The sequence below is a fragment of the Chroicocephalus ridibundus genome, chromosome 8, assembly GCF_963924245.1.
Source record: "Chroicocephalus ridibundus chromosome 8, bChrRid1.1, whole genome shotgun sequence".
Lineage (NCBI taxonomy): Eukaryota > Metazoa > Chordata > Aves > Charadriiformes > Laridae > Chroicocephalus > Chroicocephalus ridibundus.
Window position 1 is genome coordinate 51,108,658 of NC_086291.1, and position 26,390 is coordinate 51,135,047.

The window sequence follows — 26,390 nt, forward strand, 5'->3', positions numbered from 1 at the left end:
ATCCTTTATCTCCAGGATTCAGCCACCACCATACGTCTGAGAGGGATTGTGTCAAACAAGGGGCTGAATATCTCCGTGAAAAAGAGAGTTACAGTGTGTCACAGACCACTTGATGGGATCAGGGAACTGGAAGGAAGGTGAGCATAAATAACAGCACAGTTGGAATTAGTTTTTGCGTATTTACATCTCAAGAATGAATGACCTTGGAAAAATGTCTTTCAGAAGCATTTCATTGCTGAGATATTTTGTTACGCTTCATCTCCCAAAGCTTTGTTAGCCTCACTGCTGCTATGCCGTCTATCTGCCTTGCCCTTTTTTATTGATAACAAGACAATACTGTGACAAAATGTTCCTTCTTTGTGAGCCTTTTGTGGTGACAGTGGAAATGCTTAAAAAAATAAAGGATCTGACTCTCGTCATATACTTCTATGTGAATCTGGACTCACTTCAGTGACTTACACGTTGCATCTCTGCAGGGTGGTCTGGAACAGAATCTATCACACCTCCTTCATTTCCTTCTTCCCCGTGAGGTGCCGTGTGCCTTGTCTGGGAAGTTAAGCTAGATTCCCCAACTGTTTTCTGCAGTGCTGTTTTCACAGATAGCCCAGGATCTCAGCATCATCATTGTGTTAACTTGCTCTCTCCTTCCAAGGCTCTTCCCATTTTGTATTTGTCTCCTGGCATGTTACTTTCTTCACACTTCAAATGTAATTCTGTGCCTAAAGGTGAGCTCAGTTTTCTGAGGTACCTTAGCACACGGAGAAATCTCAGTGAACCATAACATAAAAGAGCATTAAGTGGCTTCAGAATCATTGTGCTGTTGAGATGACGTTGAGTTTCATGTCCTTGCCCATCTCAGGAATGCTCTAAATCACTTCAGGAGTAAACAAGACCACGGAACAGGCTTTTTCTGTTCACTAGCGCATAACTGTGGAGCTGAAAATCTCCAGATGTAGCAGCTGGAAGTGGAAAAAAAGTAGCTGTTTTTAGAGAGCATGGTCACAGACACTTTAGGAATACTTCAGGATGGATAACTAGTTACCTGCCACCACTGTCTCATTGCCCTCAGCAGAGATGCTAGGAGCTGACTTTGGCTCATGTAATTGCTTGTTGGTCAACCTCCAGCATAACGTACTTATTCTGGGATCCTCTGTGTTTCACTCAGAGTAGGAGAAAAATCCCTAGTGATGAAGCTGGTTTATTCTTTTTCAGCCTTGTCTCTTGATAGCTTTTGGACACACAGCATCCCAACAAGGCTGTCTTGGTGTTCTGGCTTTTGTTCAAGGCAAAGTGTGAGGAACGTTTGGGAGAAGTCTTTGTTATCTTTAAAGGCCTTCAACCATTTCCTTCCCCACCCCCTCCGCCCCCCCCACCCCAGTACTGCAGAAACAGTTTTTGGCACTTCTTGGTCTTAAGGTTTGCTGTTCTTCTCAGATCAGGAAACAAGAGCAAAGCAAAATTCACCTTGCATTTGAGTGAGACCCATGTATTCCTCTTTGGTCTCACTTCAAACTCCCCAACATCAGCTGGAGCAAAGCCTAGCTCTTCCCTCTCTGAAAAGATAGTGTATCATATTGTACACGGAGGCCCTCCACAAAGGACTGTGACGTCCAGGTCACAGCTTTCTGCCCAGGTTGTGGGAAACAGTGACCGTGCAGTCCACATTTTGCAGAGCATGATGTTTCCAAATGATATTCACTTAAAGTTAGCAGATAAAATGGCCAAAATGGACAAATCCCACACCATAACCCCAGAGCCCATTCAATTTATGTAACTATTAAAGCTGAATTAATAAGACAACACTTGGGAAATATGTCACATAGCTCTGTTACATGATGATAGCCCATTACACATGCACAGAGGTGTTTCTTTTGCATCGGAACAAAAGCATTTGGGATTTGGCGTCTGTCAAAGTTGTATCTACATTACAGAATCCAGCTGGCCCTGGCCCTTGGTGCAGACAATGTGGCCTGACGGGTCGCAGGTTTGGGACTCAGGCGGTTTCTTCCTTGCTTTGCAATGCATTATCATGCTATAGCAAAGTTATTCTGCTGTGAAGGTGCTGCGTGCTTGTGAAGCCACTTTTGGGTGTGGGAGACCTGAATGAGTTCCTGCCATGCAAAGGCATCAGTTAGACGGGTGTGACACAGAGCACCCTGCCCAGAATTAAAAATCAATTGATGACTCAAATCTGGATCAAATCCACTGAGAAGCAGTTTCCCATTTTCAACAAGGATTGACTGAAGGTGACCACGAGTGGCCAATTTTTGAAAGCCCTCAGTTGCTCAGTTTTTTATGAACTTGTCCAAACTAACGTTTCCTATGTTTTGTGAGTTATTGGTCAATGTCTGATTTTCTGTGACTTTTTCCTAGACCACATTCTCTGACATTTTCTTAGACCACACTCGGAGACTCTTGCCAAGCAATGTTTGATTCTAGGGATGGAGAAGGACTTTTTCTTGTCAAGTCAAAGGGCAATGTATTGTTAGATGTGTGATGTAAGTACATAAAATCAGAGGATAAACAAGCACCATGGAAAGATTTACAGTGTAGACTGAAGAATCGTAGTATTAAGGAGGCTAAGTCAGCAATAGTTAGAGACTCCTTTTTTTTTTTCTTTTTTTTTTTTTTTAATACTAGTTAAATCTTTTTGGAAATAGCTGTTGCAGACGTTGCTCAGTTTCCATGTCTAGGCTTAAGTCAACTTTGACAGTAGCATCACTTCATCCCACTTAGTTTCATATATAGCTGTTGCTCTAGCATGAAGACAGCTACAGAGGCAGATTTTTACTTTTGTTCATTTGACAAGTCATCAGCAGTTACTCATAAAGAAGGAGAGAACTTGCTGGATCATACAGGAGGGTCAGGGGCTGAGACACAGGAATGGTGGCCGTGTGGTCATTTGTCTATAGGGGGGCGTAGTTCATATTTCTGTCTGTGAGAAAAAGTCACAATTCAAAATGTGTTTTTGTTCTGAATTGGAATGAAATCAGAAGTACAAGAATATATGACTGAAAAGAAATAACAGAAATGACTAATGCTTGTCTTGTGTATTTTCCAGTAAAGTTTCCACAAGAACCGATACTGTTTTGTGAAACCTTCCAGCTTGGTTAAAACAGCTTCTTCCCCACGGCGTTTTCCCCAGGTAAGTGACTTAGCAGAGACCTCCAGTGGCGGCGGGAGAGACTCCCAGGAGAGAGCTGGTAGGTTAGCAGGGCTGAGCTCCTGGTGCCCTCTGGTGCTTGCATGCTCCTTCTGGCAGCCTGGTCCCAGGGACGTGCTGGCAGACAGATGTCATGAGCCCACAAAGCAAGGTGCGGTGGAGGCAGCAGGGCTGTGCTCAGCTCCGCTGGCTTAGTGCAGTGACCCTTATGGAGGGGTGACAGGTTGCAGGAGGCAGGAACAAGAACTGACCCTGTAGTGCTTTTCTTACTTTCCCCTTCCCCAGTTCTCTCTACAGCTCTGACGTTGCTTAATGTCCTATATTTCTCCTGTCCTGGAAAATTAAGGACACAGTCAGGCAAATTGTGTTTTCAATGTGATATTCAGCCAGGTTCATTGATTGTCCTGCCCGGTACATGTTTACTTTTCATCAGACACATACATGCAGCAGGAAGGGGTTAAACCTTCCTTATCTCACCGTACAGAGCAGGTCACTGCAGGGGGCAGGACAAGGCTGGATACTGTGAGCTGAAGTGAATCCCTTGCAGGTGCTCAGCATAGCAAGGTGCTACATGAGTGTGGGGAGAAGGTACTTAAGAAGAGTGTTCAGGGCTGGCAGCCTTTGACTGATAGGGGGTTAGGGAGAGTGAGAGATGGGTTTAGTCCTGCTAGACAATGAGTTAAACTTTCCAGTTCATGAGCTGGATCTCTGACTTTCATAACATAGGCTTTCTCTTTCCCTCTCTTCTTTCTTAGGGCCATGTACGACCTGTCAACCACTATAGGTGACTATGCACACATACATGCGTGTATATATATATTTTTATATATAAAAGAGAGGACAGGTTAGACTATGTTGTATCACAAGGTGTCAGCCTTGCTGTAAGGAGAAGCAACTGAGAACATGTAAAGTGTCAGCAGGTGGCTGACTCATACAAAAGAACATTTTCTTGAAGCTATGAAATACAGAGGCAGAGCTGCTTTGTACTTGAGAATACGGAGTGCCTGACAATTAAAGCTATATTTTGCTGCACTTCAGTGTATGGTAGAGATGTTCCAGTGCTGATGATACTCACAACAGAGCCAGAAGGGGCAGGAGCATTGCTGGGTGCCCACAGCACCTCACCCTTTCTTGCCTGGCCCTCTGGAAGATGAGTGTGTGCTTTGGGAGGACCTGCTCAGGTAAAGGATGTGGGAGTTGTGAGAACGTGGCACAGCAGCTGACACCGGTAGCGCTGTTCCTGGGGTGTTGGGTGCCAAATAGTTTTAATGCTGTCAGCACCATGGTATAGCCAGAACTGATGGCTGAGGGGCCAGTGTCGTGATAGCCTGGGTCTTCCTGAGCAGCCTTTCAAAGCTGGGCTGAGTTTCTGGGAGCATGTTTTAGCTCTGAGCCTCCTCCTGCTGAAAACTGGTCTTTCAGTAACGTAAGTGACCTTAAAACTGGTCATGCTTCTTAGTCCTGGCTGCTTATGTGTCAGGAGTGTCTCCAACAGGCATAGCCTCAATACCCTGCCCTGGTGGGTAGCTAAACAGGTAGGGTTTAGAGCATTACTGAACAACACTTCTGCTTTCTAGTGCAGCCAGTTGGTCACCAGCATGAGTAGAAACCTTGTCGAGAGAGGAAGATCAGATGTCAGATTAATTACCTTTTTTTTTAGGTTGGTTTGTCTTACAATTGAGGACAAGGTTTGAGTGTTAGATGTTGGTGGTTTTTGACTTTGTGCAAAACAAACATTGCAGAGGAGATTACAGAAGAGAGAGGGAGGTAGAAAGCAAGCAAAATCTCTTGTGTAAACCTCTGGGAAGGTGTAATGTGGCAGTTGTGTTTCAATTCCAGCTATAAACTGATATTTGGTGCTATTTGGCCTTTTTATCCTGTCTTAATGATCTCTGTTGCCTTTGTATTAGTCTCCGTGACACTTCCTTTAGCAGTGTGCAGACAATAGCTCTGGGAGTGTCGTGTGGCCAGAGCAGGGTTTGTTCTGGAGTTACTACAACGGGGGATAAATCAGGATTGAGTTTTAGTCCTGAGTTGACCGAGGATTCAACATGTTTGATGGTAGGTGGGTCTCTGAGACCCTTGGCTTCCCTCTCTTCTCCTTTGCAACTTAGAAGTAGCCTCAAGTGAAGGCCTGTTAGTGCAGGCAGGTGAGAATAGATGGTCTTTCATGAGCTTTAAACACAAACTTTCCACGTTGAGTTCTGGTGACCCCACTGGCATTCGTAGGTGTGGGCGTAGTAACATCTTGAAGCCAATGATGTTTCTTTTCATTTATTCCCTCCTTGTAACTGAATGCTTAAGCAAACAGAGGTGAGACGAGCTGCTTACTTGAACCAAATATTGCCTTGTTTATAAAAGTCTCTCTAGGTGACATTTAACAAGCAGGCATGTAATACTACGCAGTCACATAGCTGGACGTGACCTGTGTGCTTACGCATTCTTTTAAAGATCTACGCTGAGATAAGAATCAATTTGAAACTATATTTATGTTGATAATAAATCTGAGGGTATAATTTTTGCTCAGTTTCTTTCTGAACGAATGGCCGATTCTGGTATCTGCCAATCCTTGAGACAGAGCTGTGCAATTTAAATGCCTGTGTGGAGAGTCAGCTCCTTTTCTGGTCTGAACTATGCCTTTGGTCCTGTGAATCCATTGGTTTGCAGACAGAGGTGGCTCTGCACCTGAAATGGGCCAAAATGCTCCATGCTGCAGACGCTATGATGACTAATGTTACAGTTGCCTATTCATACTAAAGCTCTCTTACCAACACTGACCACAGCAGTATATTCAAGAGGAAAACCTTTTTTATAGGTTACCTGCAAGATGGGGCTTTCAAAAAATGTATCTTCTGCCTTAACCCAGAACCTTTCAGACTGTCAACCCAGAACACAGCTCCAGGCAAAGTGGTTGTAAGAATGATCTACTCTTAAGCCAGGAGATGTTTTGATGAATACCTGGAGAGCCCTCCTAACTTTCTCTTCTGTGATTCTGCAGGTAGGCAACAGCGGTTTTAGTCCAGAGCAGCAGGAGTGAGGGCAGGACTGCTGTGCAAGAGGAAGCAGTGATCCATGGGGCAATGCTTGTTGGTCCATTGCCACTGAAATTACAGTTCTGACGTGTGAACGTTTTTGTAGCAGTGTTTCCTTGTTTACTTTTTTTGAGAGAGAAAGGAGGGGAGAGGTTTCACACAGCCTTGTTTCAATTACTGGGGAGTCTTCCTTTGCGTGCTAAGTCCCAGTAAGCCTGAGATCTGTACAGAGAGGGTAAAAGAAGAGCTACTTGCAAGTGATGACTGTATCATAACACCACTTTTGTGGGCTTGGAGCTGTTTATACCTTAGACCACAGATTTTGCATCACTTCGGTCTTTATCCTCTTCTGCCAGCTCTGGACTCGGCCCTTTCTAGGGGGCTCACACAGCTCATTCTAGCTGACCCTAGCAGCAAGCTCGTCTGTTTCTTGCCCCACCAAAGAGAAGAGGTTTGTTTTAGGCTGAGGCTTGATATTTGTGTTTCTCTCTTTCTGGTTCTCTGTCCAGTATCCTTTGGAGATCCTCCTAAAAGCTGCTGTTGCCTATCGCCTTCTGACCTGTGGTCCAAAGGGTAATTAAGCAAAGGATTGGACACCGCAGCTGTGTCATGTTGTTCTTCTCCAGGAGTCTTTGATGTAGCCTACCTTGTCTGGGCATTTTGGTGTGATTTTATTCTGTAACCCCTTCTGTCAGTATATGCATATGGAATTAATTGTTAGATGAGCTCACATAATGAAGGGATCTAGTGTGATGGACATGGAAACAAAGAATGAATTTAGTTTCCCTTTTAGAGCTGTATGTCTCCAGATCCTCTTTTTATAACTGGATCATGTTGTCCCAGCAGGGCCCTGACAGATTTCTTCCTCATGAGGCAACCAATGATTCTATGATTCTGTAACAAACAGAAAAATAACATGGAGTTTTTGAAAAGTATCATCTTGGAACGGGTCCAGAGGAGGGCCACAAAGATGATCACAGTGCTGGAGAACTTCTCCTATGAGGACAGGCTGAGACAGTGGGGGTTGGTCAGCCTGGAGAAGAGAAGGCTCCAGGAGATCTTATAGCAGCCTTCCAGTACCTGAAGGGGGCCTATAGGAGAGATGGGGAGGGACTCGTTATCAGGGAGCGTAATGATTGGACAAGGGGTAATGGTTTCAAACTGAAAGAGGGGAGATTTAGATTGGATATTAGGAAGAAATTCTTTACTGTGAGGGTTGTGAGACACTGGAACAGGTTGCCCAGAGAAGCTGTGGGTGCCTCATCCCTGGAGGTGTTCAAGGCCAGGCTGGATGGGGCTTGGAGCAACCTGGTGTGGTGGGAGGTGTCCCTGCCCAGGGCAGGGGGGTTGGAACTAGGGGATCTTGAAGGTCCCTTCCAACCTGAACCATTCTATGATTCTATGATCTTATATCCAGAAGCTTCTTTTGCCTTTCTGTTCAGTTATGACAGTTTGATTTTTCTTTGCTAGGTGGTACGCATTTGCTTTCAGCCTTTGGTATGCCTTTATATAATTTCCACACCATCTGCAACATTTCAGTCTCTTAACTGCCCCTTTTGGTTCCTCTTCAGCAAGCATTCCTATTTTGTGCTCTGTTGTTCCTGTTCTTAAACCTCTCCTCCTGGTTCTGTGACTGTACTTGGCGTTAATGAAAAGGAGTACACTGGTGGGGCTGTCTGAACCCAGTGAGTCTCTATGGCCCTTGCAAGGTTACAGAGGAGCTTGGCTGTGGTCTCACATATTAGTAAAAGCCTGAGCCCCATCCTGTACATCCAGTACCAAACCCATGGTGAAATGTTCTGTATTAGCCCTGCTGGGGTACTGCTGTCTTCTGTGATTTACTGGCCCTTGAGTCCATATTTGATGGGGGTTTTTCAGCTGTGGTGTGAGCATGTATCTGCTCAGGCAGCTTCTCCAGAGTGCTCTCTTAAGCATAATGGGAGACTTGACTTTTCTGAGAAAGCACAAAGCCCCTTTTGTTCTGGATAAAAATGGCTGGGAAGTATAATGACTTTGGGCTGAGCAGGGCGTGTGGCATGCATGGTGGAGATGGGATAGGGAAGGATTTATTGTCTGTTGCCACACCTGGCTTAACATGGCAGGAACACCTTGGCGGTCAATTGTACAATGTAGTGTTACTGAAGAACACTTGAGCCATACTTGACGCTATACATGCACAGTCAGGTTGTGTGAGAAGAGGGTTATTAAGGCACTGACTCATTTTCCTGTGGTACAAAACTACAAAGAATCATAGAATGGTTTGGGTTGGAAGGGACCTTAAAGATCCTCTAGTTCCAACCCCGCTGCCCTGGGCAGGGACACCTCCCACTAGACCAGGTTGCTCCAAGCCCCGTCCAGCCTGGCCTTGAACACCTCCAGGGATGAGGCACCCACAGCTTCTCTGGGCAACCTGTTCCAGTGTCTCACAACCCTCACAGTAAAGAATTTCTTCCTAATATCCAATCTAAATCTCCCCTCTTTCAGTTTGAAACCATTACCCCTTGTCCTATCATTACGCTCCCTGATAACGAGTCCCTCCCCATCTCTCCTATAGGCCCCCTTCAGGTACTGGAAGGCTGCTATAAGATCTCCTGGAGCCTTCTCTTCTCCAGGCTGACCAACCCCCACTCTCTCAGCCTGTCCTCATAGCAGAGGTGCTCCAGCCCTCAGAGCATCTTTGTGGCCCTCTGCTGGACCCATTCCAACAGGTCCATGTCCTTCTTGTGCTGAGGACTCCAGAGCTGGACACAGTAGTCCAGGTGGGGTCTCATGAGAGCGGAGTAGAGGGGTAGAATCACCTCCCTCGCCCTGCTGGCCACGCTTCTTTTGATGCAGCCCAGGATGCGGTTGGCTTTCTGTGCTGCAAGTGCGCATTGCCGGCTCATGTTGAGTTTCTCGTCCACTAGCACCCCCAAGTCCTTCTCCTCGGGGCTGCTCTCAAGCCATTCTCTGCCCAACCTGTATTTGTGCCTGGGATTGCTGTGACCCAGGTGCAGGGCCTTGCACTTGGCCTGATTGAACTTCATGGGGTTTGCATGGGCCCACCTCTCAAGCCTGTCCAGGTCCCTCTGGGTGGCATCCCTCCCCTTTAGCATGTTGACTGTGCCCCACAGCTTGGTGTCGTCGGCAAACTTGCTCATCTCAGACCTGTCCCACTCCTGCCCACCCACTGCAGATTTCGTTGCCTCCCCTCCTGCCCTCGCCTCTCGGTGTATGTGTTAAAGATCACAATGCAGAACTGGGCTTCACTCCTTACTTGCTATCACCAGGAAGCTCATATGTTTGGGAAGTGTGGGAAGTGATGTGAAGGCATTGGATTATTTTCAGTTAAGGAAAAAGGAGGCTTGTGGAGAGGGAGGAATGGGAGAGGGAAGGGAGACAGAGAGAGGTCTCCTGTGTGATTGTGTTGAGCTAGAAGTGATTGTTATTACAGCTGAGCTCTAAAACCCCCCTCACAGGCCTATGCAAGGGCTGGCTGCACCTCTGTCGGCCTTGGTAGCTACAATTGCAGCATGGTGCAAGAGGTGGACTGGGCAGTCTCGGAGTCCCCTCCCAGCTCTGTACTTCTTGGTAAGAGAAGGTCTCTAGTTGTCTCGCACTGAAAGCAAGTTTTGCCAGCATTCCTGGTACATGCTTTGTGTTCCCATTAGTCTGCAGCTGAGAAGCCTGATGCTGCAAAATTAGAAAAGTTCATAAAGGGTGGGGACAGCAGTGCTTAGGAAGGGAACGTGGTGCAGGTGAGACTAATGACAGGGAGGGCTCTGCTTCTGGGGAGGTGGCAGCTGAGGACATGCTAGGCCCTGTCCCCTGAAAGACTTGTCTGCCCAGGTGTGTGCTGCAAGTATCTTATTCCCACTTAGTCACAGTTGCAACCTGGATCACTGTATGCTGCTAAGGATATTCGGATAATAAGTATAAAGCTCCTAAACCACGTCCCATCTGGTTAGCATGAAGGTTATTGCTGAATTATAGTCATAAAACCTGCTTTTCCAGAATCATGTCACTTTGTGTGAGGTTCTCCTTTCTGGCAGTCCATCAGGGTGATCTTACCCTGCTCGGAAAACTGCACTGACATGCTAAGCAGTGCTGAGGCTCCTGCGGTAAAGTGGCTGTGTCCTTGGGCTGGGCCAGGCTGGGATCTGAAAAGTGCAGGAATACCTGCCACAGGCCAAACTGCTCTTCCCAGCTTTCAGTGCTACGAAGTGGTGAAGCTGGATATGGCATCACATCCAAAAGGTAAAAATCCTCTATCTGGAGGCCTGTTGTAGAGAGCTGTAATTCTCACTTAGGCTTACTCGAGTAGGTGCGATACTATAAATCATCTCCAGACTTAATTCTGTGTAATTATCAGGATTTTGCTTTGGCATGAAGTGTGCAAAAATGCCTCACCTATTGCTGTGTTGAAATCATTGCCTGCCTTCCTGTCTTTGAGCTCCTCTGTCTGTCTTCATCTCCTCAACTGTATGCTCTTGGAATCAAAGACCTTCTTGTTCATATCACACCTAGCACTCCTGGATCTGTGCTTATGGCTCATAGGTGCTAAAGGATGAACGCAAATGGCAGGTACTACATGGTTCTGCTTGACCACCCTGCAGACAGACTTTAGAAAAATACCAGATTGTTTACAGATGAAAGTTTCTTCTTGCCTTTGTGAACTCTGGTTTCTCTTCCCGTAAGGGGGGGTGCTCTGCACACCCTTTAGGTATGCATGACTTCCTGGATGACATGAGCAGAAAGTCCTGACGCTTTGCATTGCCCCCTCCCATGGTTTCCTTATCTGTGGCTGAGGCTCAGTGTTATTTTTTCTGCTTTTCAGATCTCTCCTGTTCTTGTGTTTCACCTCTCGATGCCCTGGGGAAGACCCATAGATCTGGCCGAGGTTGACAGAGGCCTTCTGTGCCACATGGTCTTTGTTGCCATCTTGATTGACTCTTATATGGACCTGCAGTTCATCCAGCAGCATGTCCAGAGCTCCCCAGCAACACATGCCTATCGGACCCTCTGTCGTGGTCAGCCTGCTTGCAATGTTGAATTTACAGAAGGCGCAAGATGCTGAAAGCTTTGGTATTTGAAACGCGATTGAAGGATCCCAATCCATCTCAAGAACACCTCATTTGGATATCCTGGAGAAGAGGCTTCTTGCTTTGAACTAGGAGTCCATGAATCTGACCATTTTCAAAATAATGCATTTCAAGTTTATATAGATTTGGGTAGCTTAGGATGGGTGTTGATGAGAGTCACTTTGATGTTGGGCATCCTGTGCACTTCTGAGTCAGACAAACTAATTATGAATCAGTGTTACACTAGTTCCCAAATAGCTGATAAACATGTTAAGTGGGGTAAGAAAACTGAGAGTGTGGAGAGAGCTGGGGTTTGGGTACATGTTGTGATGTTGTGAGTCAACACTGGCTTTTCTTGGTGTTGTTACAAACACACGAGTTGTAAGTGGGCATGGTGGGGCAAGCCTAAGCCTGGGACATAACTGGCTTATGGAAAAAACTTCTCTTGAAAAGCATCACCAAAGTGACCAAAGAAAGATTGTTCAAACCTGAGGATGCAAAATTACTCCGGTGCATCCAGAGAAATTGAGAGAGTTACTGCGGGCAATTTCTTAGTGACTTGGGAGATCAGATCCAAGGGTCAGTGAAAAGAAGTCTGAAATGAGTGGACTATAGTTGAATATCCATCCCTTGTTAGAATCTGCAGCGGGTCTCATTTTTATTCTTGCAGATTATGCTTGCTATGTTTTCCTTACAGAAGTGCTTATAGTTGACCATTAGCTTGAGGAGAACTCAAGTTCGGGCACAATCAGGAGCTCCCCCTGATTGCTGATGCATAGGTCTGGGGAGATCATGGGGAACACCACCACGTGTGGTTCAGCTGGGTTAGGAGCAAAGCCATTCCTCAGCTCCTGCAGCATGCAGTTACTGCATAAAGACCCCTTAAAACCAAATGTGATCTCTTTAATAAGAACGTTGTTTAGTTTTTAGAATAGAGCAGCCTGCAGGAATTAGGAAGCCCATGAAGTTATGTCCTAGGAACTTTGCAGCAAGGAAATAAATGAAGGTTTGTTGAGGGAAAGGTAACTTCTGGTGATAGGGAGACAGGGATCTTTGGGACTGCAATTCTGGGGCCATTGGATAGCAGTGATCTCATTGCTGTGGTGCTTGTGAGTGCTGACGAGCTGCTGCAGCGAGTGCTGATGCAAAAGCCCACGTGGCACTTGGGTGCAGATGCTGGGCACCATGACATGAGGCCAGTGTGCCATGAGCACCCTGGAGCGCGTCAGCAAGCAAAGGTTCATCAAGGAAATAAGAAAGATGGCTGTGCTGTGGGATTTGCTTGCACCAATCTTAGCCTTTTATCCTCTTGCAGGGCTGCATTTTTTGATTTCAGCTATCCTGATTCCTCTGTCTTGAGTGGAGAGCTGTGTGTTTCAGTTGATTGACCTCACTGAGCCTGGAGCAGAGTTCCCAGTTTGACATAACTGTGATCAGAAAATGGCCTGTCTGACTATCGGAGGAACTGCCATGTATTTTCCTTGGTGGGTCTCCCAGGTGGAGATGACTTGGGTAAGCAGAAACTTCAAGAAAAGGGCCAAACATTTCAAACTCCACTGAAGCAAAATTTCCTGACGACAAACTGTAGTAACTAGAGGAAGGCGGTCCTAGAGTACCTCTGTCCTGGGAGGGTGGCTTTATTTTTGTTGCCTCCTGTAACTGGCAAACACGTCCTGCACAGGGCAGCGAGGGAATGTACCTATTCACTGCTCTCATCCTGCCCACTCTGTGCAGCCTTGCTTCAGGCTCAGTGTTTCCTACTGTATCCTAGGAATGACGAGCGTTAACAAATAACATTTATTTGTACTGCTAAACATTTGTATTCTCAAGTACTTATAGGTGTGTCCAGTGCTCCAAATACATCCTGTAATTTCAGATGCAGTTTTGAGAAGCCAGAGACACGCCCCAGTTTGCTCAGTGAAAAGGAGCCCACTACGGATGGTAGCCCTTCACACTGAGTACCTGGCGACTAGCGGCTTGGAGGTAAGTTAACCCTCCAAGCGGGGCTGTGCAACTTCTTATCCTCCTCTGCCAGAGGGGAGCCTGACATCAGGGCATCAATAGCAGTGAATCTAGCTTAACTAACTCTCTGAATTCTCTGCGTGCAACTCTGTGCTTTCCCAGGCATAGCGGACCCTCAGTAAGTTTTTTTGTGTGCTTTGGGTCTAGTTTCAAATAGGTTTTGTGAAGGGTGTTGGCATGCGTCAGTGTGCTTGTGAGACAGTCACCTTTTAACTTTCCTACTCTGAGTTTGGTTTTGCAATTAAGTATTATTCATGTTTGATTTTTCTTGGCTGAAATAAGGTGATTCCTTGCATGTATGAGTGCTCTAAAGACCTCTGCAGAAATGCTGCTTTTACTCCCAGGGCTGGGCTTCCTCCTTTTGGTTGGTGAGTATTACCGTGAGGGTGGCGGGTGTCCCGGGAGGATTTTTCTTACCAGCAGCTGTAGCTGAAATAATGCTCAAAAGAGAAAACTGTGCTGAAAGACCATTGAATGTTACTTTGGTGGTTGCTCTAAATCTCTAAACTTTAGTTATGCTTGTTAATTGTTGTATTCGTAAACCAAAATATATTCATTTTTGTAATAAGCAGGGTGGAAAGACAAAATTGGAATTCATTCTCTTCCTGTCATTGCAGAGCTATCTGCTCACTGCTCCTTTGTTTGGAGCATCCAGGTGTCTCTGGGAAAGCACTTAAGAAATAAACTTAGCTGAATCCGATTATATTCCCTACTTTCCCTCCATCTATTTTTTTGGTAGTAAGGGATTCCGGAGCAGGATCTTTGTTTCTTTCAGAAAGTGTCAGTGCTTTATTCTTCCTTCCTCATCAGACTTGAGATAGCATTTGCAGTGAATATTGATGACAATAGAACACGTAACGTTCAAACGTTAAAAACAAACAATCTAAAGAACCACCAGCTGGGGAACAGCTACATAAAGGGACTGTCAACAGTAGGCTTAGTTATCAGTACTAAAGGAAGGAAAACATTCTTTATTTCTTTAATTAAGCAGTTGTCAGTGTTCAAAACTGACTGATGTATTATGGACACTCTGATGGAAATGCGATATTTCTTTTCCCCACTTTTCTATTAACATCCTGTACAAGGAGGGATGTCTCTGTCCAGCAGAAGTACATTGGTTGCTTGTAAAAGTTAATGACTCTTAATGCAACTGCTTTTAATTTTGGTGGTTTGTTCTCATGTTGGCCACTGGCTCAGCATGCAGGTGTGGGAAATCATTTCATTTCTTTGGGCCATGCTTGCCCCCATCCATCTACCCATCTTCTTCTGTAAATGCCCTACATAACTGGAGGTGGAGAAAAGTCAGAATATCAGAAATGTGCTGAGCCTGTGGAGAATTTGCATCCAACAGCTTGCATGCACTGCACTTTGGGGGGCGGATCAAAAAGAGAAGAAAGAAAACACAACTTTCTGAAAGTGCCGAAACAGGTTTCTGAAAGGGAAGGACAGGAGATCTAAGTGTAGTGGTGCCACCTTATCAACACGAATAGCCTTGTTGTAAAGAAGCAGTGGGGAGACCCGGCAGTGCTCAGCAACCTCGTGGCACAGAAGTGCCCTCATGGAGGAGGAGGGACCGTGGAGAGCAGTTGAACAGTGTACGTGCACGAAAGAGACAGTCCCTTCCATTATGGGAGGCTTCACTGCAGCCTGACGTGCCTGTGCACTAACAGAGTGTGGGAGCGAAAACTATGTTTTGGAAGGGTATTGCTCCCAGCGTGATGCGCACATATCTTAGCCTTTGTTGTGATGTTGTGCGATGAAAGATTTATTGTCATACAATGAGGATTCTTGTGATAGTAGGTTGGGGTCCGGTCTGATCTTGCAGAGTGCCAAGCCACCCTTCTCTTCCTCCTTCTCCCTCTGTGGGTGTTTCTGAACGCTGCTCTTTTGAGTCAATGGGATGATTTGCATGCTTGAAGTTCAACATATGCGTAAGAGCTTTCCAAGAGTGGGGCCAAAGGGCTTGCCTGTATGTTTCCAAGGTGTCCCGTCCTGAGGTGAGCAGTGATTTTCACAGTGGAAACAGCTCGGCTGTGTCTGCAGGCAGGGAAGCATGGCCTCACGGCCAGCCTCTGGCACTGAAATGTTGCTTGTGATTTTGGTAACTCTTTCGGGACTTCCTCTAGGAGCGAAGTTAATGTGTGTTCGGGATAGAGGAAAGCACTGCATTTGCCCAGCTATGCGTGTGTTTCCTTTGTGTGTTACTTAGTAACAGTTCTCTGTTAATTAAATGATTAAAAAGGTGTAGCAGTTATTAATCAAAAAAGCTGTTATACTAATTAGGGGCTCCTCTCATCTATCCTTACAAGCTATTTTATAATCCCCTTCCTAATGCAGGTCATTGGGCTGGTGAACACATCCATACCCAGGAAAGCTGTTCATGTCCTCCTCCTCCTCTTCTTGCCCATCACAGTTCAGTGATAAGGGTCTCCCATCCTGTTGATTTCTGTGCCCGATATCACCGTGGGTTTGACTCACACTGCCCTGAGCCACCTTAGTCCGGTCTCTTCGCCATATGCTGTGGAGGAACCACAGAAGGTTGCTTCTGTGTTTTGGTTTTGGGACTCGGCTCCTCCACATTCCCCCCATGAGTCACTTCTCACCAAATATTTGTGGATAACACCAGTCCCAACTGTGCTCCCCGCACTGTGCAGTGGGAGTCACTGGTGCTTTAGAGCCATGGAACAATCATACTGAACCTGAGCTTTGCACACCTCCATATGCTTGTTGGGCACTACTCAGCCAGCCCTGGGCTAGCTGGTCCGTGGGTCTGGGAGATGAGGCATGGGTGGGGGTGATCTCTACAGCCACTTCAGCCTCCTGTCAGCTGCAGTGCCTGATCCAAAGTCACTAAAGTTGGTCCCCGCTGAGAGGTAACTACTGAACTTTCATCACCGCATTACTCCTTGAGCAGATGAAGAAGGCTTGCAGAGAAGCTTGCAGGGTACTCTGGGCTGCAGGGCAGCCGGGCTTGCTGTGCTCTGCCACGCACTGAGATGGGTCAGAGGATGTAGCTAAAGCGGTGGGAGGAGAATGGTGCAAACTGGGCATGCCATGTGGCGTGGGGGGTGAATGCAGCGAGGGATGGCTGTGTCAGACGGCTCTGCAAGGCCCTGGTGCTTCACTGTGGACTGAGATCGGGCACAGCTACCCCAGGAGGTGGGTGAAGGTGACAGTGCTGACCAGCTGCATCCTGAGTGTGCTGTTAGAGAAACACACTGACCGAAACAACTGTGCAGTGATTCAGTGCTAGCAAATTGTGACAGTCAGCCTGCAGCGTAACCTCAGGAGCCTCTAAGCACTGCCTTCTCCCTCTCCGTGCCTCTCATTTCGTAGAATCATAAAATGGTTTAGGTTGGGAGGGACCTTAAAGATCATCTAATTCAAACCCACCTGCCATGGGCAGGGACACCTCCCACTACACCAGGCTCATGTAGTGTTTGTTGCATTCACTTGTTCTGTCCTGTCACAAACTAGTGTGAAGTCTCTACCTTTCCCTTTTCTGTACGCGGGGGATGCTGAGCTTGGCAAGCTCCTAATCTGAAGTAAATAATGCTAATGCCAGGGAGTTTTGAGTCTGTGTATGTTGTTACTGGTTTCCTAAGCTTGCATTTCACCACCTTTCCAGCTTCGTGGCATTGGCGGGGGAGATGAAAGTTGCCATCAAGAACAATGTAAAGGTTGGGAAACAAGGAGTAGAGAAGTGGAGGGCTTGCACAGACCTGCCAAGAGCCAGCAGTGACACAGTTGTCTTTCCATAAATCCCTGTCAAGCTCTCAGGCAGGACTGGCATGGGGGCTGTCGTACGGTGGCGTTACCTGCGTTGTGTGCAGTTCTGCAGCATAGGGTGATTTTAATCCAGTTGAGGATTTAGCAGGAAAAACATATGAAATACAACACAGGCTTGGCTACAGTTGACGCATTGATGGCAACACTGTAAAGGACAATTAGAAGCTGCAAAGCTAAAAGCATCGTGGAAGTATAAGCATGGTGAGCCTGGCCTGCTGGGCTGATTGCTGGCTATGGTGCACAAGGGATACTGGGCAAGGAAGTCCTGGAGAGAAGGTCCATTCCCAGAGTGTTGTTTCTGCCTCTTTCCCTGCCTTTTTCTCTGTGGGGACAGAGATGTGTGCAGTCTCTCATGTCATCTAAGGCACTGCATTTCTGTTCTCTGCCAGTCTGACCTGGTGTGGATAGAGGAGTACCTAATGTCTGCTCACCCAGTCAGCTGTCACAAAGCCAAAGGGAAAACAGCAGAAAGGTTTGACAGAAATGATTTTGTGAAATACTGTGTCAAGAATGAGGAATAAAATAACATAGTGAGATGAGTTATCTTCAGGATCTGTTAAGCCAGATGGGGGCTGGACTGTAGGAAGGAGCTTTGTCCTGCATTTGCTGCTAAAATCATGGAACATTGTCTTCCAGGTTGGCAGGTAGCTGCTGCAACTTCTGCTGGGACACATCTGGTAAGGCAAACTTGCATGTTTAAAATAAGTGTCATCCGTGTCTTGTAAAGCATGTTTGGGTTGGTGGTTGGTGTGGGCCGCTTCCTGGTAGCAGTGCATTGATGGAAATCAATTGCTACAAGCCAGATGCAGTGCGTTGAGCCCTTGCCCATCCTGTCTCCCAAGCAGTGAGTGGAGTGGGGATGGCTTCTGCAGGTCTTTGCAGGGCTTCAGTGCAAGCACATCACCAGATGATTCAGTGAAGGTGGCGCTCATCAACCACACTCACATCATCTGGAGAACAGTCCATCCCATTGGCTCTTATGCCTGAGTGATGGGCAGGACTCGTATAACCCTGAACTTTCCAGCTGTCTGAGGTACGGAGCCAGTGCTGATAGGAATTTTGCAGATGGCGACTACCTAGCATGGCAAGATGGGAGCTCTGGTTCTGGGCACTTGTGTGTTTTCAGGCCAGATCCAAGTACAAATGGTTGCAGTTAACATGCTTGTCTGTATGCAATGATCACAAATAATGTTGTGCTACCATTGCAACTGCATGATAAGATCATCTCTTTTCTCTCTTTCTCCTGGTGCAGTGCTCCAGCTCCCCTGTCAATGGTGAGTTTCTTACCAAGTAATCTCCATAAAGAAGATTCAGACATGGTCTGTATGCATATTCCTATCACAGTTCCCTTACCTTTGTCTCTCTTTTTTTGGGAATCAGAATCTGCTGTGTGTGCTTCGGTGGAAAGGTATGTGAACCGTCAGCAAATTGTCTTGGCAGCATTTTCCTTGTAGAGTGATACTGGATTGTTGGGGATGTCACATCGGATAGCAGGAAGCCTCTGAAACCAGGTGTAGCATCTTTGTCCCTGCAAAGTCCCAGGGATGCCTGTGGGCAGGGAGGGCTCTAATTTCACTCATTGAAACAGTGAAGGGAAAATGCCTTGCTGGGGCTCTCTCTGTGTCTGTGCTGGACAAAGAAAATCAGGGCAAGTCCCTCATGTGTCAGCCAGCCTGGCATGGGGGGATTTACTGCTCCAAGAACCTTGGCATTGGTGCTGAGCTCAGCTTAACTAGCCGTGGGGGCCTAAGACTCAAACAGGCCCTCTTCAAGCCTTTGTTGAACTTGATTTCTACTTAAGGGTCAACAATTTACAAGTACCCTTTCCCTGCTCTCAAATAGTGCCAGCAAATGGTTCTCATCATCTGTGTTGTTGGTTGGCTGTTCTTCTGTATTTGTTCTGTGCCTCGTTGTTACGGCTGCCTGGCATTGCTCCTGTTCCTTAATGGGTGGGCTGGACCCTTTACAGGAGTGTAGCTTATAGCTGTCCCTGCTGCAGATCAGCAAAACTCCAAGGAATAAAAGCATGTGGTCAGGGGCATTCACATGCCTTTGACTGGCTGCCTGGGCTCGGGCAGCCGCACTCCATGCCTGCGTCTGCAGGCGGAATGCTGACAGAGTGCTAGCTCCCAGGTCTGGGGCAGCTGGCACAGAGGTGATGTCTTTGCTTTTTTTCACACCAGTGTCAGCCAGGAGATGGTTCTGGAGGTAGCCCGTGGCCAAGCCTCCCCCTGCAGCCTCACTTTTGGTCAATATGCATGTGCACAGGTAATGAAAGTCTCCTTTTCATGGGCTGGTGTTTTGTTTTCCTTGACAACAGTGCCATTTCTAATGTAAAAGCAGTCCCACTGTTGGCTGTGAATGGAGTGGCCGAAGCCTTGTGCAGGCTTCAGATCTGGGTTGTCAAGGTTTCCCCCACAAGACTGAAAGAAGGGATGGGGTCACACACACAGGACCATCCAGAGCACTGAGCTGTGGCAGCGTCACCTTCCCAGGCAACACCACCATGGAGGCCTTTCTGGGGCTGTCTGTGAAAGTGGGGATGCTGTCTTTTCCAAACTTCTCTCAAATGAGAAGGTGGGACAAGGGAGATTTCCAGAACAAGTTGGCTACTAGAAACTGGTATCATAGTGTTGAAACAAATCTCTGCATGAGAGTAACCTACGTCCATCAGGGTAAAACACTTAATGAGCACAATAAAAAGTGGTTGCAGTGTGGAAAATGTCATCTGGAATATTTCAGGTTTATTTCTCTTCCTGCTTTTGTCATTATCTCTAAGTTGCTGTGCTGCCACTAATTGCAAATGAATTTGTATATTCCCATAAATATTTCTAACAAAAAGATATAGTTTCTTCAAATATTTGTTGGTGTGGTTTTTTCTTGTTTTTTTTTCTTTTTTTTTTTTGTCATTGAAAAATGTTTCTGGAGTGAGGAAGTTTCTTATGGAAGTTTCCACTTTGATCGAATGGCCTTTTTTAATTTTTGGTGGGAAACCATTTGGAATAAAGTTTTTTTTTTAAAGCCACTCTTTGCTTGGGGGGAGCACAGATTAGGTAACAGAAGGATCCAGCATTTGGAACTGGGCATATTCAGGCTAGCTTCAAGTCAGCGTAAGCGGGGCTTTCTTCTGACTCTTCTGTCAGCAGGTTTCATCACCTTACAGTGCTGAACGCTCACGTGTAGGTGAGCTAGTGAAGCAGACCTGAAGGAGATTGCATACTGCAGTATCTCTAAATATGACACGCCTTTTGTTATCTCTGTATGGATTTCCCTTTTCTTTTTCAGACTGCTTGGCTCCAGGACCTTCAGGATGATTTCCTCATATCCTTATATTCTTGCCTTACCCCTAAACCTGCCGGTGCTATGGATCCAGAATACTCCGTTCTGTTCTTTTCCAAATATGATGCCAAGAAGCTTGTAGCTGCTCTGACTATGTTCAGCCAGCGGGTGGGTATCACATATCCAACTCTTTGTTTACCTGTAATGCCAGTGGAAGGCATTAGTTAACATTACCGTATTTTTTACCTTAATGTTACCTTATTTTAAAAAGGGCACTATTTCAGTCAACGGAGCTCCACCAATATAGTAGAGTTCTGTGCTGTTAAAAATAGCTGTGAAGACAGGAATAACACCCATGAGTTCAGCTAGGTTACCTGTTGCTGATTGCAGTGGCAGCACAGACCTGGGGTTCCTATGTGAATTACAGACTGACTGTGCTTAAATTGCACAAATATTGCTGTGAAGAGGGTCACGATCCAGAGAAGGGATTATCGCTAGGGGTGATTCTGTTCATAATGTTCAGATTCATGTGGATTTATGTTAATGTTTGTTTAGAAGTCCATATTCACTTGAATTCATATGTTTCTTCTCATCTCTTGCCTTCAGTTTTCTTACGTGCCTCTTTCTTCTGAGTGGAACATGATCTTCATTAATGGCTTGTGGGAGAAGATGTTGCAAGTACCTGATATTGACAGCCCACCCGTTTTGTCTCAGTGGGTCCATGAGGGGCTTCAGCCGTTCCTAGTCGAGCCCAAGGTCTTTGCTTGCCTCCGTGCCAAAAATGTGTTCTGTGAGACGTTTCAGAAGATGTAAGTGCTGAATGCAAGCATTGTTGTGGGGTTGGAACTAGATGATCTTTAAGATCCCTTCCAACCCAAACCATTCTGTGATTCTATGATTGTTCGGTCCTGTTTTGCTGAGATAGGAAAGCGGCCCTCACTCCAAAACAAAGGGCTCAATTCTGTAAGCGCTGTGAACTGATGGAAGCCCAGGCAGGGTCTCTGAGAAGCTCTCTCCAGGGCTTCATAACACACCTGCTGACCCTGTAACTGGTCCTCTGCATCAGTCAATGTGTGTGTAGTGGCCCTGCTAGCATGGCATTTCCAAAGCAGTATCACAGGATTGGCAGTGCAGCCCCCAGATGATCATGGGGCTGTTGTGAAGGGAGGTCACATTGGTAACTTTGAAAAAGGATGTGATTCATAGTATCGGTCTTCATGTAACAGCCCTTTCTGTGACAATCCAACCCTGCCGGGTTTGATTTCATCTGTGTTTGAGATGTCTGCCTTTCTTACCCATCTTCAGAGTCGCTGCCCTGAATGGCATATATTCTGACCTTCCAGTGGAAGAACAGAGGAATCTTTACACCGGGATCAAATACTATCTCATCGAGGATGGTAAATGACTCAATTTCCTTTAAGAAACAATAGAATGTTTTAAGCCACTGATACATGCTACAACATTAGCTACAATCTGTTACAGGGCTGAGGCTTCACAGATTTTTTGGTGAATTTATATTGTCTCTTCAATGGAAATAGGCTGGGAATATGACAGTGATTAGAAGTATCAGGAATCATTTCCCTGCCTGAAGGCTTTATTAATCCGGGATTTTATAAATTAGCACGGTCAGTCCTATGCTGATTTACATGCTGTGCAAATGGCATTTACTGTTTTGTTGTGAAAGAACAGTGCAGCGTTTAGTTCCGAGAGCTAAAAGATTCGTCTCAGAAGCAGCTCAGAAAGGGGGACCCAGGTAAGACACTCCCCTGTCTCCAGGCAGTAGCTTGCACGCAAAAATTTAATGTCCCGCAAAAAGTTTTTGGCAGATTTGAAGGGAGGAAGAAACAGACTGGTGATGAAATATTTGGAGGGCTTTGCAAGAATGAGGCATCTGTCCTGTCCCCTGTGTAAGGAGTGCACAGACATGCAGATCCGAGCATCAAGTGTGATCAGAGGGAACTCTCTGCTGACTGAGTTCTCTGATAGGCTGAAGCCTGTTCTGCATTCAGAAGTCTCCAGTCTCCACTGTTTTCCTGATACAGTGCAAGTCTGTAGCTTGATGGTGTTGGCCTGTTTTACAGGATCAAACCACAAATGCTACAATGCAGCTGTTCCAGGTCTGAATTCCACTGCTTGGTTTGAAAATTATCTTGGATCCTTCTTGGAGCATGCTACTGTTGGAGACCTGCAGCTTTTTGGTGATGAAGCAACAGTAAGTGCAGGCTCATCAGGGTGATGAATAACATGCAGCGTGCAAAATACTCTGTGTCTGGGACGTTGTCTTCCCTCCCTGACCAAAATTCATGGAGATGCTGCTAGCAGGAACATTTTTCTTGTTTGTTTATGGTGAACAATCACTTCAGTTTTTATTTCTTTCCCCATCATGATTTCTTATGATAAGAGGCACTTGCACGGAAGTTGATTTCACATAGGTAATTCTGCAGAAAGCAAACTGGAGTCAATAAGGGCAGCAAACCCAAACCTTATCTCGAGACTGGACCGATGTCTGGGCCTGGTTTAGTGAATGACTGTATGTGTGCATAATGCTGTAGGGGCAGGGCCACATCTTTTAGCAGCTCTCCTGCCTTTGTGCCTTGCAGCAGTCATAGAGTGAGAGGCTTACCATGCCCTTGGAGTGCAAAGATAAATAAAGCAAGGTCCCAGTGTATTACTTGAAAACGAAAAATAAATTTCCTTGCAACTTCAAAGCCGGATGAGAAAAACCGTATTGCTTCAAGTGAGGTTGGTTCAAACTGGCCGAAGTGACTGTCACATTAAAGTATTCATCTAAACTTTTTCTTTTGTTTTGTTTTTTTTTTTACTCCCATTCTCAGCTTCAAAAATTTGCCAGGGATCCAGTCAATATACAGATGATCAGCAACCTCACCTTGCTCCGGGAGACAGCTGTGTACTATACCTTGCTGCTGACCTCTGGACCTGATTTTCCCTTATCGAGGTACAGGACCTGACCTGACTTCCTACCTGACTTATGGTTTAGCGTGGTACTGTGACTTAGCAGAAGTTTGCTGAGCAGTGGTTCTGATGGCTGCTTCCATTAAATCTTTAAAGCATTTGTCTATTCTTCAAATAATTGCATTGGACTTGATCTTGGGGAGGGCCGGACCACGAGTTCCAAATCTTGGGAAATGACTGTCATGCAGTGCCAGCCACCGACTAATGACCAGCAGCACACCTTGCATGTTTTTGCAGTTTTGCCTGACACAGCAGTGCGCTCCGTGAACAGGAGCATCAGCATTGTCAAAGCTAAAGTGAATCAGGGGAAACATGTGCTGGATAAGAGCATCCTTTGGGAAAAAAAGGAAAGATCTGTCAGAGCCACTGTCTGTCATACTGGTAGCCTCTCCTCCTTGTCTCCCACCTGCAGTCTCCCAGACAGATTTGTTTGCTACCTGAGCCCCTCGGCAGTGAGCAACCTGAGCAGAGACGATGCTTTGAGCTTGGCCCAGAGGATCAGTAAGAACTGCCCATTGAACCTGACACACAGAGGAATAACTAGAGAGAGTGCTCCCTCCTCCCTGACAACAGAGGAACTGCAGGTAAACCATTGACACTCAGCCCCATGACTCAGTTCTTCATTCATCTAGACAAAATTTGTGAGGCTTGAGAATCAACTCTTGTGCCTCCTCCTGTGTACACTCCTGTAGGCAATCTTGCTTTTTTTATTGTGGCATCAGGCTGGTGTTTCATGATGTGCAAAATCTTAGTGGGGAGACGCAGTCCATCAATAGGCTTCATCACACAAGTTTAAGGCACAAAGTCCAGTGATTTAAGACATCCAAAGGCCATAGGATCCCATAGGCTTACCTCATTGCTGCTCTGACTTTCTTTTCTGTCTGTGTGGGACTTTTTCAGGTTGCATCCTCCTTGGTGAGAAAGTTTGAACATTTCACCCCTGCAATCCTGCGTGCATTGGGCCAGGCTGCAGTTGGACTGTCCATATCCGACATTGAAAACAGCATCAGTGAAAAAGACCTTGAAGCATCTATTCCTGCCCTGGGTGAAGTTCGTGGCTGGAATGCTGAGCAGTCCAGCACAATCATCAACAAACTGCTCAGCTCTGGCTACCAGGTACAAAGGATAAGATCCACAAATGCAGCTCATACCTGGTATAGCTGCCAGCAAGTGATGTTTGGCCCTTCACATACTCATGCCTGCGTGCATTACTTTTCAGATCCAGAATGGACAGAGCCTGGCAAAGCTTGGGAGCTTGGTGGCTGGCCTCAACAGCAGCACGCTTCAAAGTCTGTCTCCAGAAGTAATCTTGGAAGCCATTAAGTTGCCTGAGTTTGTTCAGCACGTAGCGACCCTGCCCTCTTCTCTGAAAAGGATATTTGTGGAAAAGGTGAAGTTGCTTTTTCTCTTCAGGCGTCATAAATTAGCAAAGCTCTGGTGACTCACAGCTAAGAACACTGGTTACCTGGGGCCAGGCATTGACACACACCTGCACACCCAGACAACATTCCCTCGGGGGTGTTCGTCATTGCTGAACAGAGTGTGCAGCAGGACAAGCCTCTCAAGTCCCTATCACCTTGCCTGTGTAGATGTCCTTGGCAGCCAGCCAGTGTGTCTTGCTGAGCCTCCTGGGTCCTGGGGATGAGGGCAGAAGGGACAGTTGTTTTACAGGGTATTCCTGGAAGCTACTCCCCACTGACTTGAAAAGATGCTTTCAGAAAAAGGTTATTGTCATGGTTTGGAGTGAGAACATGTGAGAAGGGAAGGCGGCTTAGGAAGTCCCTTTTAGTGTAGGCTGATGTTTCAGCAGTGCAGTATTTCATCCTCCCATGTGATTGTGTAGGATTTGAACACCTCTTTGCCTTTTTTCTGACCATAACTTTAGTCTTCAAGTTGTGTGTTTAGCATTCAAGTTTGTTGTTATCATCTTCCCTCTGTTAGGAAAGACCCTGAACTGTGTTTGGCACCAGAGGCCCTGCCTATAGCATGTCCTGGGGCAAATGGGGCTCTGTGTGAAGCGTTAGGGAAATAACGTTCACCACCATGTTGTTCTGTAACGTGCCTTCCTCAAGTTGAGACATTGTTTGTGTTGGCAGAGAGGAAAGACGCGTCCTCCTTTCTGGCCTGCTAAAACTTTTTAGGGCATAAAGCCAGGAGGTGGGAAACTGATAAGAGATAGAACTGCTCCCATTCATCAGGACCCCAGGTACTAGCTCCAAGCAGCTCTCGTAGTCTGATGAATATGTCAAACAGGAAATATTTTGTAGTGTTAGGTCTCCAAGAAATGCCCAGGTGATCATCAGGGGAGTTTGCCTGGCTTCTTTCCAGTTTGTCATTTCTTCTCCAGCAATTGTTTATTTTAGCCACAGTATTTGAATTATACGTTTTGTGGTTGGTTTGTTGTTTGTTTGTTTGTTTGTTTTTTTTAAAGATTTCCTCCAGTGTAGGACACCCTGCTGACCTGGTTAAATATATCCCTGATGCTCTGGCCAGTTACGTTCCAAAATCATTGCTTGTTTTTGGGGAAGAGAAGCCCAATGTTTTGGATCTCAACAGTAAAAAGTGGACCCGAGAACAGGTAATATGCTGGCGGCTTGTGTCCTTCTTACCCCCTCAGTGTCAGCCTTGGACTCTACAGAGCTATGTGTCTGCTCTGCACATCTGTCTGAAAATACAGGTGAATGTTGCAGAAGAGCATGGTAAACCGTTGACACTCTGGCTTTGCTTCACAGGCTGCCATGTTTTTCAGTGATGTGATGAAGGCAGAGCCTGACTTCAGCAGGTAGCGTTTTTCCTCTCTCCTTCCGTTGTCCATGTTTGCGTTTGCTTTGATTGCAATTTCCGTGCTTCCTTTGGCATGTATGGCAGACCCACCATATTCAATCTGTAATAGCAGATGGGAAATAACATGCAAACCCAAACACAGGCATGTAGCATCAAGATTTACCAGGGTGTTATCTGCAAAATATACCCATAAACCACACTTGCTTTCTGAAATGATGCTGCTGTCTGAGACTGCACCTGGAACCTTGCTTCTTACTGCCTCTGTGGAAGGTGTTTCTAATCGGAGAA

At 46.2% G+C, this 26,390-nt stretch overlaps 1 protein-coding gene across 14 annotated transcripts in view; it reads left to right on the forward strand.

Moving 5' to 3' along the window:
* The window catches only part of MSLN (mesothelin), a 75,780-nt gene that overhangs the window by 41,263 nt on the left and 8,127 nt on the right, over positions 1-26,390 (forward strand). For 11 of the 14 annotated variants that reach the window (XM_063344530.1, XM_063344528.1, XM_063344531.1 and 8 more), the window contains 19 exons: positions 16-137; positions 3,062-3,145; positions 11,012-12,767; positions 13,132-13,238; positions 13,560-13,645; positions 17,703-17,743; positions 18,319-18,340; positions 18,447-18,474; positions 19,250-19,334; positions 20,352-20,513; positions 20,952-21,154; positions 21,651-21,742; positions 22,427-22,557; positions 23,180-23,301; positions 23,731-23,902; positions 24,219-24,434; positions 24,538-24,708; positions 25,750-25,896; positions 26,051-26,100. In XM_063344530.1, the coding sequence (XP_063200600.1) occupies positions 13,576-13,645; positions 17,703-17,743; positions 18,319-18,340; positions 18,447-18,474; positions 19,250-19,334; positions 20,352-20,513; positions 20,952-21,154; positions 21,651-21,742; positions 22,427-22,557; positions 23,180-23,301; positions 23,731-23,902; positions 24,219-24,434; positions 24,538-24,708; positions 25,750-25,896; positions 26,051-26,100 (1,712 nt within the window). In that variant the 5' untranslated portion in view covers positions 16-137; positions 3,062-3,145; positions 11,012-12,767; positions 13,132-13,238; positions 13,560-13,575. Of the gene's footprint in view, positions 1-15; positions 138-3,061; positions 3,146-6,069; positions 6,162-11,011; positions 12,768-13,131; positions 13,239-13,559; positions 13,646-17,702; positions 17,744-18,318; positions 18,341-18,446; positions 18,475-19,249; positions 19,335-20,351; positions 20,514-20,951; positions 21,155-21,650; positions 21,743-22,426; positions 22,558-23,179; positions 23,302-23,730; positions 23,903-24,218; positions 24,435-24,537; positions 24,709-25,749; positions 25,897-26,050; positions 26,101-26,390 lie in introns of those variants that run through there. The other 3 variants (XM_063344536.1, XM_063344540.1, XM_063344539.1) reach the window with 3 other exon arrangements.